General features: G+C 35.5%; 1 protein-coding gene across 6 annotated transcripts in view; it reads right to left on the reverse strand.

Moving 5' to 3' along the window:
* Anks1b (ankyrin repeat and sterile alpha motif domain containing 1B) overlaps positions 1-16,446 on the reverse strand; it is a 946,206-nt gene that overhangs the window by 603,921 nt on the left and 325,839 nt on the right. For all 6 annotated transcript variants that reach the window (XM_042693313.1, XM_042693310.1, XM_042693314.1 and 3 more), the window contains one exon: positions 7,259-7,395. In XM_042693313.1, coding sequence (XP_042549247.1) covers positions 7,259-7,395 — 137 coding nt within the window. The remainder of the gene's footprint in view (positions 1-7,258; positions 7,396-16,446) is intronic.

The following is a 16,446-nucleotide window of genomic DNA, read 5'->3' on the forward strand; positions in this document are numbered from 1 at the left end:
ACTGAAAACAGGAATTAATTCTTTGGCTATGAGAGCTATTCTCCATTCACAGGTATAGAAAAAGTAAGCTAGATAAAGGAACATATGAACATAAACGAATAGTCCAACTTGTGCTACTTAAGCCACATTTATTTTCAGTGGGTAAGATGCAAGTTCAGGCTTCATCTCTTCAATGATATTCTTCCCACAATAAAAGATAAAATCATCAGCTAATGCCCAGAAAATATAAAACCACACATTTTGCTTTTATACTTTTATTTCTGAGGCTCATCACTTGTTCTTTTCCTTCTCTCATTTCTTTTCTCTCATTCCTACCCCTTCCTGCTTTTCTTTTCTTCCTTTCTGTTCCTTCCTTCCTTCCTTCCTTCCTTTCTCCCTTTCTTTCTTTTCTTTCTCTTGAAAGAAAAACAACTGCTCAACCACTTCAGCCATACCTTCAGCTCTTGCTGCTTTAATTTTTAGGTTGTCTGTTTCCACTGGCCTCAGACCAACAATCTCCTACCTTTATTACCAGAGCAGCTAGGACTCAAGCTTGTTATTTGAGGGAGAGTTTTCATAATTTGTTTTCCAAAATGCCCATGTCCTTGAATTATGATCTTCCCATCTCTGCCTCTTAGGTATCTGAGATTACAGGCATTATTACCAGTTTCAAAAGTGAACTCATAAGTTCAACTTTATTAGTTTCTAATTACTAAATGGGAATAAAAGTGCTTGAATACCCACAAGTGAAACTACCTTCATATTCTTCACAGTCCCAGACAGAAAGCAAGTATGTTACAGGTTCTGATTCCCCTTTAATTTGGACAGACATAGAAAGATACTAGGCAGAGTGAAGATGGAAGGTCATGCTTTTTATTCATAAGCTTTCCTGTACATAAACTCAATAACCACAACAGTACACTCTCCACAGGCTCACATTCTGTCCATCAGTATGTATTTAGCCCTTTGTCCTCTTGTGGCAGCTTATGGCCCCCTATCCTCCAGGAGTAACATCCTGTCCAGCAATGGTACCTGAGTATAATCTCTCTGACAAAAGTGTCATTTGGCCAAGATAGCCACATAAGATTACACACACACACACACACACACACACACACACACACACACACACACACACACACACACACACACACGTCTCAGAGCCACGTGCAGGGCTACCTAACATAGCATATGTCCGTGACTCAAGGTTATCTGCATCTGTCCTAGTTAAGTGCAGGGCAAAAGCCCTCTAACATTGTGGTAAGAGACGTGACTTACTTTACTTACCCAAAATTCAGCAAGGTTAGCAAACATTTTACAAGATTTAGAAGCTTGAACTTGCTATGAAAATATACACTTATATAAGTGTATATAAGCTAACTAATATCTTTCTTCGGGACAGGAGCTTACAATACTTTTCATCCTTAACACACCTAATACTTGTCAGAACATACCAGAGAGTTTCTTATTCTATCCATTCATAAAACCTCTGTATAGACCCTCTGGGCTCCAAATTATTTCCTAAAACCACGTGTCCTGTCCCCAATATTATTATAATATATCCACAGAAATAGTCTACTTCTTTCTCTCTACAATGAATGTGAAGCTCCATCAAGCATGTCAAGAATGATAAAGGGAACAGAGGGAACCAAGCAATAGAGTAAAAAGGGGAGTTTCTGGCTTTAATTAAAGTTTACCAAAATAAACTAACCTGAACTGAGATAAAACAAAATAATGCAGAGAAAGATTTATGGAATAATATCTCATACACATCTGCTTTTCCTTCATTGAAGGAAGCACATTTAGTATTACTGACTGTATCAATATTTAGTGATGAATTTTCTTATCTTATATAGGATATTGTCTTTCCCAAATAGTTTTTTTTTATTGTAAAGATACTATACAGAGGGTTACAGTTACATGAGTGAGGTAATGAGTACACTTCCTCTTGAACATTGTTACCCCCTCCATTGTTTTCCCCCTACCATCCCCTCCCTCCCTCCCTTCCCCGAGGTTCTTTTTTTTTTTTTTTTTTGATTGTGATTAAGTGATTACATAATTTCAAAGTCACAAGTTCATTCTAACTTTCCTGGAGCAAATTGTCTATCACAGTCTGTAATATATAACAGTGTTCATATGTTATATACCATATTTGTGATCAGCAGCATGGGGATATTTAGTAGTAGTTCAACAAGATGAGCGGGAGTACTTTGTTTCTTAAGTCCTGTTAGTTTTGTCGTATCACCTAACATTTTGGATTTAGCATCCACTTATCAGGGAGACCATGTACCGTTTGTCTCTTCGTTCTTGGCTTACCTCGCTCAACATGATTCCTTCTAGCTCCATCCATTTCCCTGCAAATGCCATTATTTTGTCATTTCTAATGGCTGCATAATATTCCATTGTGTATAGATACCACAATTTTTGGATCCATTCATCTGTGGTGGGGCATCTAGGTTGTTTCCATATCCTAGCTATTGAGAACAGTGCTGCAATAAACATGGAGGTGCACGTGTCCTTGTATATTGGTTCCTGTTGTTCAGGGTAGATGCCTAGAAGTGGTATGACTGGGTCGTAAGGGAGGTCAATCTTTAGCTTTCTAAGGACCCTCCAGACTGCTTTCCAAAGTGGTTGTATAAGTGTACATTCCCACCAGCAGTGTAATAGGGTTCCTCTTTCTCCACATCCCCTCCAGCATTTGTCGTTGGCTGATTTGAGGATGTGGGCCATTCTGACTGGGGTAAGGTGGTATCTCAGGGTTGTCTTTATTTGCATTTCCTTCACCACCAGGGATGATGAACATTTCCTCATGTGTTTCTTTGCCATTTTTATTTCTTCATTTGAGAAGTCCCTCTTTAGTTCCCTTGCCCATTTAGTAATTGGTTTGTTAGGTTTGGGAGGGATTAGTTTCTTGAGTTCCCTGTATATACAGGATGTTAACCCCTTGTCTGATATATTGCTGGTAAATATTTTTTCCCAATTAGTTGGTTGTCTTTCTAGCTTAGTTGCGATAGATTTAGCTGTGCAGAAACTTTTTATTTTAAGGTAGTCCCATTTGGCGAGTCTCTCTCCAACTTGTTGTGACCCTGGGACTCTGTTCAGGAAGTTCCTTCCTGTGCCTATTAGTTCAAGTGTCTCTCCTACTCTGTCCTGCAGTAGTTTCAGAGATTCAGGTTTAATGTTAAGGTCTTTAATCCATTTTGAGTTGATGTTGGTGCAGGGTGATAGGCTGGGGTCCACTTTTAGTTTTCTGCATGTGGCTGCCCAGTTTTCCCAGCACCAGCGGTTGAAGAGGCTGTGTTTCTTCCATTGTATGTCTTTGGCTCCTTTATCGAATATCAGCTGGCTGTAGGCCTGTGGATTTATTTCTGGATCTTCTATTCTGTTCCATTGGTCTTCGGGTCTGTTTTTGTGCCAGTACCATGCTGTCTTTGTTATTATAGCTCTGTAGTAGAGTTTGAAGTTCGGCATGGATAGCCCTCCCATATTGTCTTTATCCCCTAGAATTGTTTTGGCTATTCTAGGTCTTTTGTTGTTCCATATAAATTTTTGGACTGTTTTCTGTATTTCAGTGATGTACGTCATTGGGATTTTAATAGGAATTGCATTGAATTTGTATATTAGTTTTGGAAGTATTACCATCTTTACTATATTAAGTCGGCCTATCCAGGAGCATGGGAGGTCTTTCCATTTCCTAGTGTCTTCTGCAATTTCTTTCTTTAACTTTTTATAGTTCTCATTAAATAGTTCTTTTACATCTTTGGTTAGGTTAATTCCTAAATATTTTATTTTTTGGGAGGTTATTGTGAATGGGGTTGCTCCCTTTATTTCCCTCTCTTCCTGTACGTTATCAGTGTATAGGAAGGCAACTAATTTTTGTGGGTTTATTTTGTATCCTGCTATTTTGCCGAAGTGACTTATGATTTCTAAAAGTTTGGGGATGGAGTTTTTGGGATCGTGGAGGTATAGTATCATGTCATCTGCAAAAAGGGATAGTTTAACTTCTTCTTTCCCTATGCGGATCCCTTTAATGTCTTTTTCTTGCCTTATTGCCCTGGCTAAGGGTTCTAGGACTATGTTGAAGAGGAGTGGAGACAGTGGGCATCCTTGCCTTGTTCCTGATTTTAGGAGGATTGGTTGTAGCTTTTCCCCATTAAGTATAATATTGGCTATTGGTCTGTCATAAATGGCTTTTATTGTTTTTAGAAATGTTCCTTCTATTCCTATTTTCTCCAGAGCTTTTAGCATGAATGAATGTTGAATTTTATCAAAGGACTTTTCTGCATCTGTGGCGATAATCATGTGATTCTTGACCTTGGCTCTGTTGATATGTTGGATTACATTTATTGACTTACGTATGTTAAACCATCCCTGTGTCTCTGGGATGAAGCCTACCTGATCATAGTATATTATTTTTTTTTATGTGTTTCTGGATTCTGTTAGCTAGAATCTTGTTAAGGATCTTTGCATCTGTGTTCATCAAGGAAATTGGCCTGTAATTCTCCTTTTTGGTTGGGTCTTTGCCTGGTTTGGGGATGAGTGTGATATTGGCTTCGTAGAATGAGTTTGGGATAGCTCCCTCCTTCTCTGTTTCTCTGAAGAGCTTGAGGAGTATGGGTATTAGTTCTTGTTTAAAGGTCTTATAGAATTCTGCTGTGAATCCATCTGGTTCTGGGCTTTTTTTTGTTGGAAGACTTTTGATAGCTTCCTGTATCTCATTATAGGATATTAGCTTATTTAATTGGTTAACTTCTTCTTTGCTCAGTTTGGGTAACTTGTATTTCTCTAAAAATGCATCCATTTCTGCCAGATTTTCTTCCTTTAGAGAGTATAGCTTTTGAAAGTAGTCTGTTAGAATTGTTTGGAAGTAGTCTGTTAAAATTGTTTGGATATCTTGGGTACGTGTTGTGATGTTTCCGGTGGCATCCCTAATCCTATTAATATGGGTTTCCTCTCTTCTTTTTTTAATTAATCTTGCCAACGGGCCATCAATTTTGCTTATTTTTTCAAAGAACCAGCTTTTTGTTTGGTTTATTTTGGTTATGGTTTTCTGATTTTCTAATTGGTTAATCTCTGCTCTTAATTTGGTTATCTGGCTTCGTCTAGTAGCTTTAGGTCCCATTTTTTCTTGTTTTTCTAGCTGTTTTAGTTGCAACATGAGATTATTTACTTGGTCTGTCTCCATTCTCTTGATGTGGGCACTGAGGGCAATAAATTTGCCCCTCAGGACTGCTTTTGCTGTGTCCCACAAGTTTCTTTGTGAGGTGTTTTCATTTTCATTGAGTTGTAGGAAATGCTTTATTTCTTCTCTGATCTCTTCTGTTACCCAGGCATTGTTAAGGAGTGTGCTGTTCAATTTCCATGTATTAGAGAAATTTCTGCGGTATGCTTTGTTATTGAGAGCTAACTTGATTCCACTGTGGTCAGATAGGATACAGGGGATTATGTCGATCCCTTTGTATTTGCTTAAGTTCCTTGCATGAACTATGATATGGTCTATTTTGGAGAAAGTTCCATGAGCTGCTGAGAAGAATGTGTACTGTGTTGTTTTAGGGTGAAATACTCGGTAGATGTCAGTTAATTCCGCTTGAAGTATGGCCTCACTTAATTCGGTAGCTTCTTTGCCAATCCTCTGGTTGGTAGACCTGTCCTTTGGTGAGAGTGGCGTGTTAAAGTCTCCTAGTATTATCGTATTGGGATCTATTTTATTCTGTAAGTTTGAGAGCATTTGTTTGACATATCTGGGTGCACCAATATTTGTTTCCCAAATAGTTTTAAGATGCTGAAACTATAATAAATTCATAACAATAATAGAAATATCCTTATAGGATGCGAACCAATGACAACACATGTGACATTCCACATCTAACCCTATGATAAGATGTATTTCTTGAATCAAATAGATCAAATTTCTCTGAAAAGAAAGGGAATGTTAGAAAACACCTTCTTCCTCATTATAGGGTACTATAAAGTGCTATCTGTGTCTAAACAACTTTTTACTTATAAGTTCTATACTCATAAAGATGTATCTAGATGTACAACTTCTGAACAGAACTGGAAAAGATAGCTATTAAACTAAAGAGAACAAGAAACTCAGAATCAGTTGGACAGAACAGCATCTTAGAGCAGCAACCTTATCTACAACACTAGATTATAAATTCTTTTGGAAATGATGAAGGTGAGTGAAATAGTTTGCATGAAGTATTCTACATGCTATAGTGGACATGTGAAATTGAAATACCATTTTACTGATGAATCTAGGATTATAATAAAATTATCCTAAATTAGTTATATTAGAGGAGGTAAGATATTTGACAACTCATTGCTCACTTAAACAATCTTAAAAGACAAATTTGACCTACAGATTGTCTGAAGGGACATATTCATACTATATGTCTCAGTAGAGTAAATGGCATTGATAGGGTCCTAATCTCTAGCTCTCTCTTACATGTGATGAAGCCCATTCAGAATGAGCTAGGTTGAGACACCACCAATTCCATGTTCTGGGTCCATCTGTTGGCAAAATTGTAATGCAAACAGCTTTATAAGTGCTATTTTTCAATGAAATATCACAGAACAGCTTGTCCCAATGATATTTCTAAAGCTTGCCTGCAAACCGCCTACTGGGAAATCCAACTGAAAGGAAGGGGGAAGAAAGAAACCCATACAGACAAATGACAGAAATGGAAAAAAGAACAAAGGGTAGAGAGACTAGAGAGGAACACTGGAGAAAATAAGGAGCAATGAGAGGTGTAATACCAAACAGAGAGTATTATTAGAAACCATAAGGAACAGAACACTTAAAGAAAAATGTATTTAAACACACACACACACACACACACACACACACACACACGCGCGTGCGCGCGCGCACACACACACACACACACACACACACACACACACTGGTGCAGGATGGTAAATAAAAATGAGCACAAATAATGCAGCTGGACCACAAGAATAAAGAAAAAAAAATGATAGGAAACATCAGAACACTTTAACAACTCAATAATGTTGTGAGAGAAAAATATGAAATAGCCATTTTCTAAACTTCTCTTGTTTCTTCTTATAAATGCAAGATCACTTTTCCAACAGCTAATACTTATTTCAGTGTCTATTGTCAATTTCATGGGACGCAATCAGCCTCTTTTTAGTTTCTTAACTTAAAAAATACATTGCATCGCATATAATAATCTGGGCATTGCAAAGTAAGTGATGAATCTGCATCGATTTAAAAACAATACATTACCATGCAGACAATGTCATTGTTGGCACTTACCTGCGGTCGAATAACTTTTACAATATTCTTGAGGGCAGTATCGGGGGATGGAGGTGAGCAGTCAGGTGTTGGACCTGTTGAACTGTTTCTATGGTTACTAGTTCCTGGAGCAATAATTGCTACCTCAGAGGCATTATCTGTGAATGAAAACAGAACTTGTCATGAACTAAATCACTCGGTTTACCTTTTTAAGACTTGAAATTACTTCCTGCACACAAATTGACTTCAATGAAAAATTGGTACCAATTAGAAGATCATAATGAAGAACATGCTTAGTGGTCTATTTTAAAGATAATATTAATTCAATGTTTTGTTTTCTTTTAAGATGATAAATGTTATACCCAGTGATGTTGTTCTAAAGAGAAAGAATAATACTATTTAGTTCATAATGAAAGATCATCGATCATAGCTCTTCAGACTACAACTACAATATGAACAAAATTTAATTTTAGTAAAAAGGAATATGAATTTACAATATGATTGAACCAAAGTTTTACTCATAATTTTTCTAATGAGTGTTGGTCTTTACTAAGTAAGAATTTCATAGCTCCCTCATTCCTAAAAGGCCAGTTTCAAGCCCCTTCAAATAACTTTTCCCAGAAATGCCTCAAATTTTAGAAATTTTAGAAGAGCATCCCTAATGAATGGAACTTTCACAAAGAACTGTCTTTTGTGCAAACTGACAAACTCACTACTTTAGATAAGAATATCATCTTGCTAGCTCTATCCTTTGCCATGAAGGTCTTCAGTTTGATACAATCCCATTTACCTAGTCTTTCTTTGATTTGTTGTGATTCTAGATCTTTATTTAGGAAGTTTCACCCCATGCCTCAAAGGCCTAGGGTTTCCTCTATCCCTTCTTGTAATATTTCCACAGCATATGGCCTTATATTGAGGTCTTTGATTCATGAAGAGTTGAATCTGGTGCAAGGTGATATGTGAGTATCTAGCTTCAGTTTTCTGCACAAAGACAGCCAATTTTGCCAGCACCATTTGTTGAAGAGACTGTCTTCCAGCCTGTGTTTCTAGCTCCCTTATCATCAAATATTAGGTGGCTATATGTTTGTGGGCTTATTTCTGGGTCTTCTATTCTGTTTCATTGGTCCTCAGGCCTATCCCACATGGTTTCCCTCATTTCTGGTAACTAGAATGGGCCTATAAATCTACAAGTAAACATACGGAATAATTAAAATATGTACACACAATGGGACATGATAAATTATATAGGACTCTAGACATTCACACACTGAAACCAAAGGAGCATATACATAGGAGTAGTTGACAAAAGCTCAATAGCTATGTGCAGATGATCATATAAAGTAATAATCTATGAAATGAACTCCAAAAAAAAGGGAAACAAGAGACATTTTTAGCTGCAAAAAGAAAAGAAGATCATCATATATGGTCAAAATTAAATGAATAAAATTTCAAATCTCCCCTAGTATTTGATTATGGGAGTAAGAAATAGTTTTAATTGTGTTGTATATACAATGAATTCTTGCCTGCATTCTTCCCCCTTCATTCTTCTACCACTATCCCATTGGCTTCATTCTCCTCTCTTGCAAGTATCCATTTCCTGGTACTTATTTTGTTGGGCTTTGACTTAGTCTTTCTAGAGAATTACACTATTTGAGCTCTCCATACTGTCTATTATACTTCAGTTAATTCGTTTGTAATCACTTGCATACAACCCAATATGTTTACTTATAGATTTATAGGCACATTTTAGCTACAAAACTAAGGAAAACAATGTGTTTCTCTGGGTCTGGCTTACTTGGCTTAATACAATTTTTTCAAACTCTTTCCATTTCTTTACAAATAGGCTGGGGTAAATCAGAGGGGCGAGGGTGAAGATGTTGAAGGGATCACACAGATCAAGGTGCATTGTATACTTAAATAAGCTGTTTCGTTACATGGCAAAAAACAACTCAATACATAACCTAAAATTAGAAGAGAGAGGGATGGGGTCAGAAGATTGAGTGAGAATGCTGAAGGGGGTAACATTGATCAAGATGCACTATATTGATAAGCTGCCTTGTTGAATGGCAACTCTTTTGTACAACCACTTAAAGACAATGAAAAGATTCAAAAATAGTTTTTTGTAAAAAGACAAAACAAAGATACCTTGAAAATGAACATTATATGTAACATTTTATTCTTAAATTTATATTAAAACAAAATAACACCAGTTTTGTAATGTTTAAATACTTGGAAAAGGATGGTAAATGTTCTATGAATAACTTCTGCTAGCACATAGAAATGTTATATATTATTTTAACGATAATTTGGCAATTCTCTATAGCTTTTTAGAAAAAAGCTGTTGCAAACTCAAATCTGTAAAAAGTCTACTTCTCTATTATGTTTTTAATTGGTTCCCAATAATTTTCTGTCTTAGGCAGCTAAAAAGAGGCAAAAGAGACTAAAACTATGAATCTTTATAAACCAGCAGTACTTTGTGAAGGCACCTCTTGCTCATAAAAATCAAGAGGATGAATTCCCATAAAATTGCCAGCCATATAAAAATACAATTCAATCTCACCAGGAATCATGAAACAAAATTCAAGTATGACACATTGAATTAAGTAGATCAATCATAAAATAAACCTTAAAGTGCCTAGGGCACATTTTTTAAATGTTTAATAGACAATATGTATTGACTTGATATGTCAGAGTAGATGGAATAATCTTCCGAGTGGCATAGTAAAGTATAAATATTAAAACAGACCAAACACCAGTTGGTAAGATAATGATAAGATGTCCTAATTCTCTCCAATTACTACCTTCATTCTTTCATTCTTTCAACCATATATGAAAACACCTATGTGTGTGGGGGGTGGAGGGGTAGATAAGTTTCAGGTATTATGTTAAAAAGATAAATGTAAAAGAATCTTTTGTCAGGGAATGTGTGGAGGGGAGAATGAGGTGGAAAAACACAAAAGATTTTCAGGGTAGGGAGACTATTTTGGTGTATAAATACCATTACACATTTGTCCAACGCAAAGAATGTATAATACCAAGAATAAACCTTATGTAAACAATGGGTTTGGGATAAAAATGAAGTATTAATATAACCTTTATCATTTGTAACAACTGTACTACTCTACTGAGGGGTATTGGCAGTGGATGGTGATGCTAGGAGTATATTAGAATTCTGTATGTATACTCAATTTTGCTATAAATCTAAAAATGTCCTAAAATAATGTTAATGAAAGATATGTTTATCAAAAATAATTATAGTTTTAGTAAAACAGTATCTTCGTGTGGAAATAGGAAAAGCTTGGGAAGAGCATACATTCTTTACCTTCTTACTTCCAATATTGTCTCGGCTCTATCTCTCTCATTTCTCCTGTTGGACTCCAATGAAACAATGTTAGAAAAAGTTTATGCTGCTTATTTATTCTCTGTTGTACTTTTCACTTACCTCTCTATGTTACATTCAGAATACTTGTTTCCTATAGTCTATATTATCTTTGTTCCACTGTGTCTAGTCTATGAAACCCCTTTTAAATTTTAATTATGCTTTTCATTCTAAAATTGTTATTTGTTTCTTTACTAAGGGGAAACAAAGGAGGAGCAACAATGCTTGATAAGAAATGTACTTATTACCTTGCTCATGTAATTGTATGGTATTTTCACAATAAAAAAAAGAATACTAGTTTGTATTCTTTGGTCCTTAACAACATTTTGTGTGTGTGTGTGTGTGTGTGTGTGTGTGTGTGTGTGTGTGTGTGTGAGAATACCGTACAGAGGAGTTACAATTACATGGGCAAGATAACGAGTACATTTCTTATCAAGCATTGTTGCCTCCTGTTTGTTTCCCCTTCTCATCCCTTCCCAGACTCCCCCACCTCCCCCCACCCGATCCTCCTTACCCCCCACCAAAGTTGTAAAGTTCGTTTTTGGACATAACGACTTGTACATCTCATTGTTGCAATGGGTCCACCTGTATCCCTAGTTAAACGATTTGTTTTTGCCTTTCCCCTCCACAAATTATACCAACATCAAATACAGTGAAAGCAGGTCTTAACATCATTTTTTAGCTTAGCTTTTAGTTATTTAAAAATGACAAATGTAGTTGTGTTCCGAATATGTGTGTTAAAATGGGATTTATGGGGTGACACTATTTCCAAAGAAATGTATTCATTACCTGGTTTATGTAATGAATTCCCTCTGTACCTTTACAATAAAATTAAAAAATAAATAAATAAACAGAATCTCTCTATATATTTTGAGACAAGGTCTTGCTAAAAAGTCTAGGCAGTCCCAAATTCATGTTCCTTCTGGGTGCTCTGATGACAGGTATGTAACTATATGACTGGCTTAAAAGTATTTTCTTACATTTTAGTTGGAAATTAATAATTTAATATATTTTTGAAGTATGGTGTGATATTTTAATACATGCAGCTGATGTGTAAGAATCAGTGTACTTAGCACATGAATCCTCTCAAACATCATTTCTTTGTGTTGAAATATCTAGGAAAGGGTAAAAGTGTAGAAAGGATGATTAACAGATACTGGAGTATAATTTGATAGAACAACTTCTAAAGATTTTTAAAATCCTATCTAATAATTCCAATATCTAAAAAGCCTGTTTCTATTGTTATTATTCTCCTTCTTACACCCCTGTCCTATTGTTTCAGCATCCAATTTGTGCTTCTTCTTCTTGTTTTGTTTTGGGTTTTGGTTTTGTTTTGGTCGGTCGTGGGGCTTGAACTCTGGGCCTGGGCGTTGTCTCTGCGCTCTTCAGCTCAAGGCAAGCACTCTACCTCTTGAGCCACAGCACCACTTCCAAATTTGTGCTTCTTATTGTCAAACTGTTAAAGCAGTATATAATATATATATTTATTTAACATTATTTTACATATATTACTAATCTCTCTTAAGATACGCTAATTAAAAACTCATCAAAATTTACATTCAAATACCTCATGGTAAAGTCTGTAAAGTGTCCCTGTGTTTGACTAGACACTTTATTTAACCTTTCCGTATTTTAGTGTTCTTAATTATAAAAATGACCATGCTTAATAACCATTTTTAATGACCTATATGTACAGATAAAATGAGAAAGCAGTTCTGTGTTATCTGACATATAGTAATTAAAAAAATAAACATTTCCTTTTCTGCTGTCAAATGCAGTACTATCATAATTAAACAAAATGTGGAAAATGAAAGACATCCTGGCAAGGCAGCCACAAAATTAATATGAGTGCTTTATAGGCAACTTATCCACAGAAATGCTCCAGAAAAAAAAGAAAAGATAAGAAAGGAGATGCTCCAGAGTACTTGGGTGAGATTTGAGACCAGTATCTTTAGATATTAGTATGGAATTCAATTCCAGAAAAATGTGATGATCCCTTGAGAAATTGTATTAGTTTGGGTTCTCTGGAAAATTGACTGACTCACACAATTTTCTGATGGCTGAGAGGTCTCAAGATAGGTTGCTGACCAACTAGAAACTCAGGACAGCCAGTTTGTAATTGTAGCCTGAAGCCAAAGCACTGAGAACAAGGAGTGCTGACCATGAAAGTTTTGTCTCAAAGGCCAAGTCCCAAGGCCAAGAGGCAGAAATAAACAACCAATGTTCCAACCCAAGCAGACAAGCAGGAGCAGGAGATTCCTCATACTCAAGGCCTTGGGCCTTAGCTATTCAGTTGACTGGAGAAGGTCGGCAACAGCAGGGAGAACAAATTGGTTTGCTCAGTCTACCATTCAAATGTTAATCTCATCTAAAAACAAACTCACAGACAAATCTACAATAATGTTTAGCCAAAAGGGTGAGTGCTCTATGGGCCAGGTAAGTTGACATTATAAAATTAATCAGCACAGGAGTAATCACTACAGGAGTTTTTCCATTAAGGTTTTTTTTTTTTAAAAAAAAAAAAAGCTAAACTCCATATATACTATTAGCCCAAAGATTCCTCACCATAACTTAAATTAACTTAATATATAGTACAAGACCATGATAATCACGTGTTAAATTGTTTAGAAAAGTCTGTTTCTTTATCTTTTATATCCAAGATTTTATACTATTGTACTGACAGTTTATGTACTACCTTACACTGTTCAGGATCTCTTCCAGACTAGGTTATATTTTGGCATAAACTCATATTTGTTTTTATCTCTTCAGTAGATCTTAGCTCAAAGCAATCTTTTAAAAATAAAATGGATAAAGCAAAATATAGTTCACAGAAGCCATGTACCATTAATAATGCAGAGAATGGTGGTATGGCTTTTATAACCCCATGATCTTTCCATTTGAAAAAAATCAAAATGAAAAATGTTCTAGATGAGCTAGGAGATATGTAAGAGTCTTAAGAAGTTTGCTTATTCCTAAAACATCTTTGATTTCATTATTTAACCAATTACCCAGAGAACTTTACAACATGGTAGCGTATGTCCATGTCAGTCCATGCTCAATCTGCAGTTACCAAACACTGGTGATAAAAGAAAATAAAGTGCAAAAAAAACTGCTTATAGAAAACTGCTAAATGAACTTGCAGTTTCAGTTTGGAATGAATTTAGATATCCTTAATACACATTAGATTATGTATTATGTCAGTTACTGTGGCAAACTTAGGAAAAAGTAGCTTATTAAGCTTTTGGAAGAAAGATATGCTACAAAAGTAAAATAATTAATGCACAATGGTACAATCTCATATTTATATTACCACCCACTAGCATGGATTGAACAGTTAAAGGGGACCAGAGACATAACCATGATGTAAATATGTAACTACTATGTAAGTGACAAATAAAGCTGAGATTACTTCTGACTGGGGATTCAGGGAAGGTAATATGAAACAAGTGATAATTAAGAAGAAGCCACATATCTGTGGAAGATAAAAAGTTGATTTCTAGAAGTAGTGGGCAAATTAATGGTTACAAGAGGATAAGTAAAGGGAGAGGTACAGGGTAGAGTTGGATAGGAAGAATAACTTATGGTATTTTATAGTATGATAGAGTAGCTAGAGTTGACAAAGTAGTTATTTCAAAAAAGTTAAAATTGAATATTCTCAAAATAAAGCAATGATAAATATTTGAGACAATGGACACATCAGTTAATTAAACTCTGCACTCATATACTAAAAACAGTATACCATAAAAAGCACAATTGTGAAATGCTATTTAAAAAGGTTTCTGACAGACATATAGTAATAGGTGTGGGAAGGGAATTCCAAGGGCTGGAGATAAGATGCGCAACAAATAGAGAGATGGGAAAGAGTCATATATTTGGGAAAAAGGAGATTTGATTAAAATGTAACATTTATGAATGAACTAAAAACCCTCTACAAAGATTTTTGGTTTGAAATTAAACAGACCAAGCTGAAATCCTGAAAACCTTAATTTCCTCATTGATAAAGACTTCTTCATTTCTCATAGTGTTGTTAAGAGTAAATGAAGTATGTGTGCATGTGCACATGAGAGAGATATTAGTTCATAAGTAAGTGCTCAATAAAATTAGCTAGTGTTACTACTGTATTATATGTACATAATTGTATACATGCATATAGTTACAAACCTTATTGGGACATTTTTGACATTATTACAGTTTGAATTCAGCACTTCATGCTCACTAAGCTGGTGTTCTATCACTTGATCCACACTTCTAGCCCTTTTTGCTTTAGTTATTTTTCTGAATAGAGTTTTGCATCCATGCCTCTACTGGCCTAGACTGCGATCCTCCTATTTTCATTTCCTATATAGTTAGGATGAAAAGTAGGTGATAAGGAGCTCAATTGTTTCATTGGTTGAGATCGGCTTTCATTAAGTTTTTGCCCAGAATGGCCTGGAACTACAAGTTTCTGAATCTCTAGTTATTGAGTAGCTAGAGTTACGAGTGTGAGTAACCAAACCTGGCTTATTATGAAAAATCTTGAATAATCATCAAGCCATAAGTATTTCAATTCATAGTCTAGCAATTCATAAAGCATAATTTTATTGGTCTCAAGTCAGAGGTTAACAAAGTTTTCATGTAAAGAACCAGATGGTAAATATTTTAGGCTGTGCAGTCTTTGTTATAACTACACAACATTTCTGAGGAAGTATCCAAAAGGCTACAAAAGTAGTCAGGGACATATGTAAGCAAATGAATGTGGCTGTATTCCATGACAATTTTAACTATAAAAACAAGTGGACAAGATTTACTTGTAGTCCATAGAGTGTAGATCCTTGTCTTAAATATTTTTCATGGAAATATTTTCTCTCTTATGAGAAACCTAGAATGTTATTCCCATCTCCATATTCCTATTACATGTGAAATTTTTTTCTCACCGTGTAATTAAAAACTAAGGTTGATTTGTTTCAAATACAGACTGATGAGAAATGGTTATAAAAATATAGGTTATGTTCTTTCTCCCTTCTTGAGCTCTAGTGCTGAGAAAAACTAGTAGCTATATTGTGAATCATTTTATGGAAAGGCCCTTGTGGCATGGAGAACTGAGGCCCTCAGTTAATAGCCTACTAATAGGTGTTTTCCTACTTATAGGAACTAAAAGGTATCAACATTCACATTAGTCAGCTTACAATTCAGCTGGAACTTACTATAGTCAGGGTCTTAACTGTACTCTCATGAGACCCTGGTGAAGAACACTTAGCTAAGTCCTTCCATGATTCCTGATTAAGTGAAAGAATAAACATTTCTTGTTTTTAGCCATTTTTGTAGTAATTTGCTAGGCAACAATAGATAATTGTAATGTTAAATGTTGTTTGCTATTTGGATGCAATGATGAATAAATTGTTAGGCTTGTTTGGAATCCATCGATTATACAAGGGAAAATGTAGAAAAGCAAATATAAAGTACCCTTTGTCTAGTATATAAGTTATCTGATTTGGGGAGGGGAAGGGGAGCACAGAAACAGTGGGACAAAGGGTGAACCAATTCAGCAGTGTTATTAGACACTATGTTGGAAATGTACTATACAACTTGGCAGGGGGAGGGATGACTAGAGGGGGAGAAGATGAGGCAGAGGCGATACTGATCAAATAGAAAGGTACACATTACCTGACCTATGTAACTGTAACCCCTCTGTACATCACCTTTACAAAAAAAATTAGAAATAAAACAAAATTTCAAAATTATGTAGTACTAAATATTAGGCACATGCAAACAAAAAGGAGTCACTAACTGAATAAAGGGACCAGGAGATAGGTTATGAGTAGGAAGAGGAAGTAAATAAGAAAATATAACC

This window comes from Dipodomys spectabilis, unplaced genomic scaffold (genome assembly GCF_019054845.1).
Source record: "Dipodomys spectabilis isolate Male_0828 unplaced genomic scaffold, ASM1905484v1 ptg000163l, whole genome shotgun sequence".
Lineage (NCBI taxonomy): Eukaryota > Metazoa > Chordata > Mammalia > Rodentia > Heteromyidae > Dipodomys > Dipodomys spectabilis.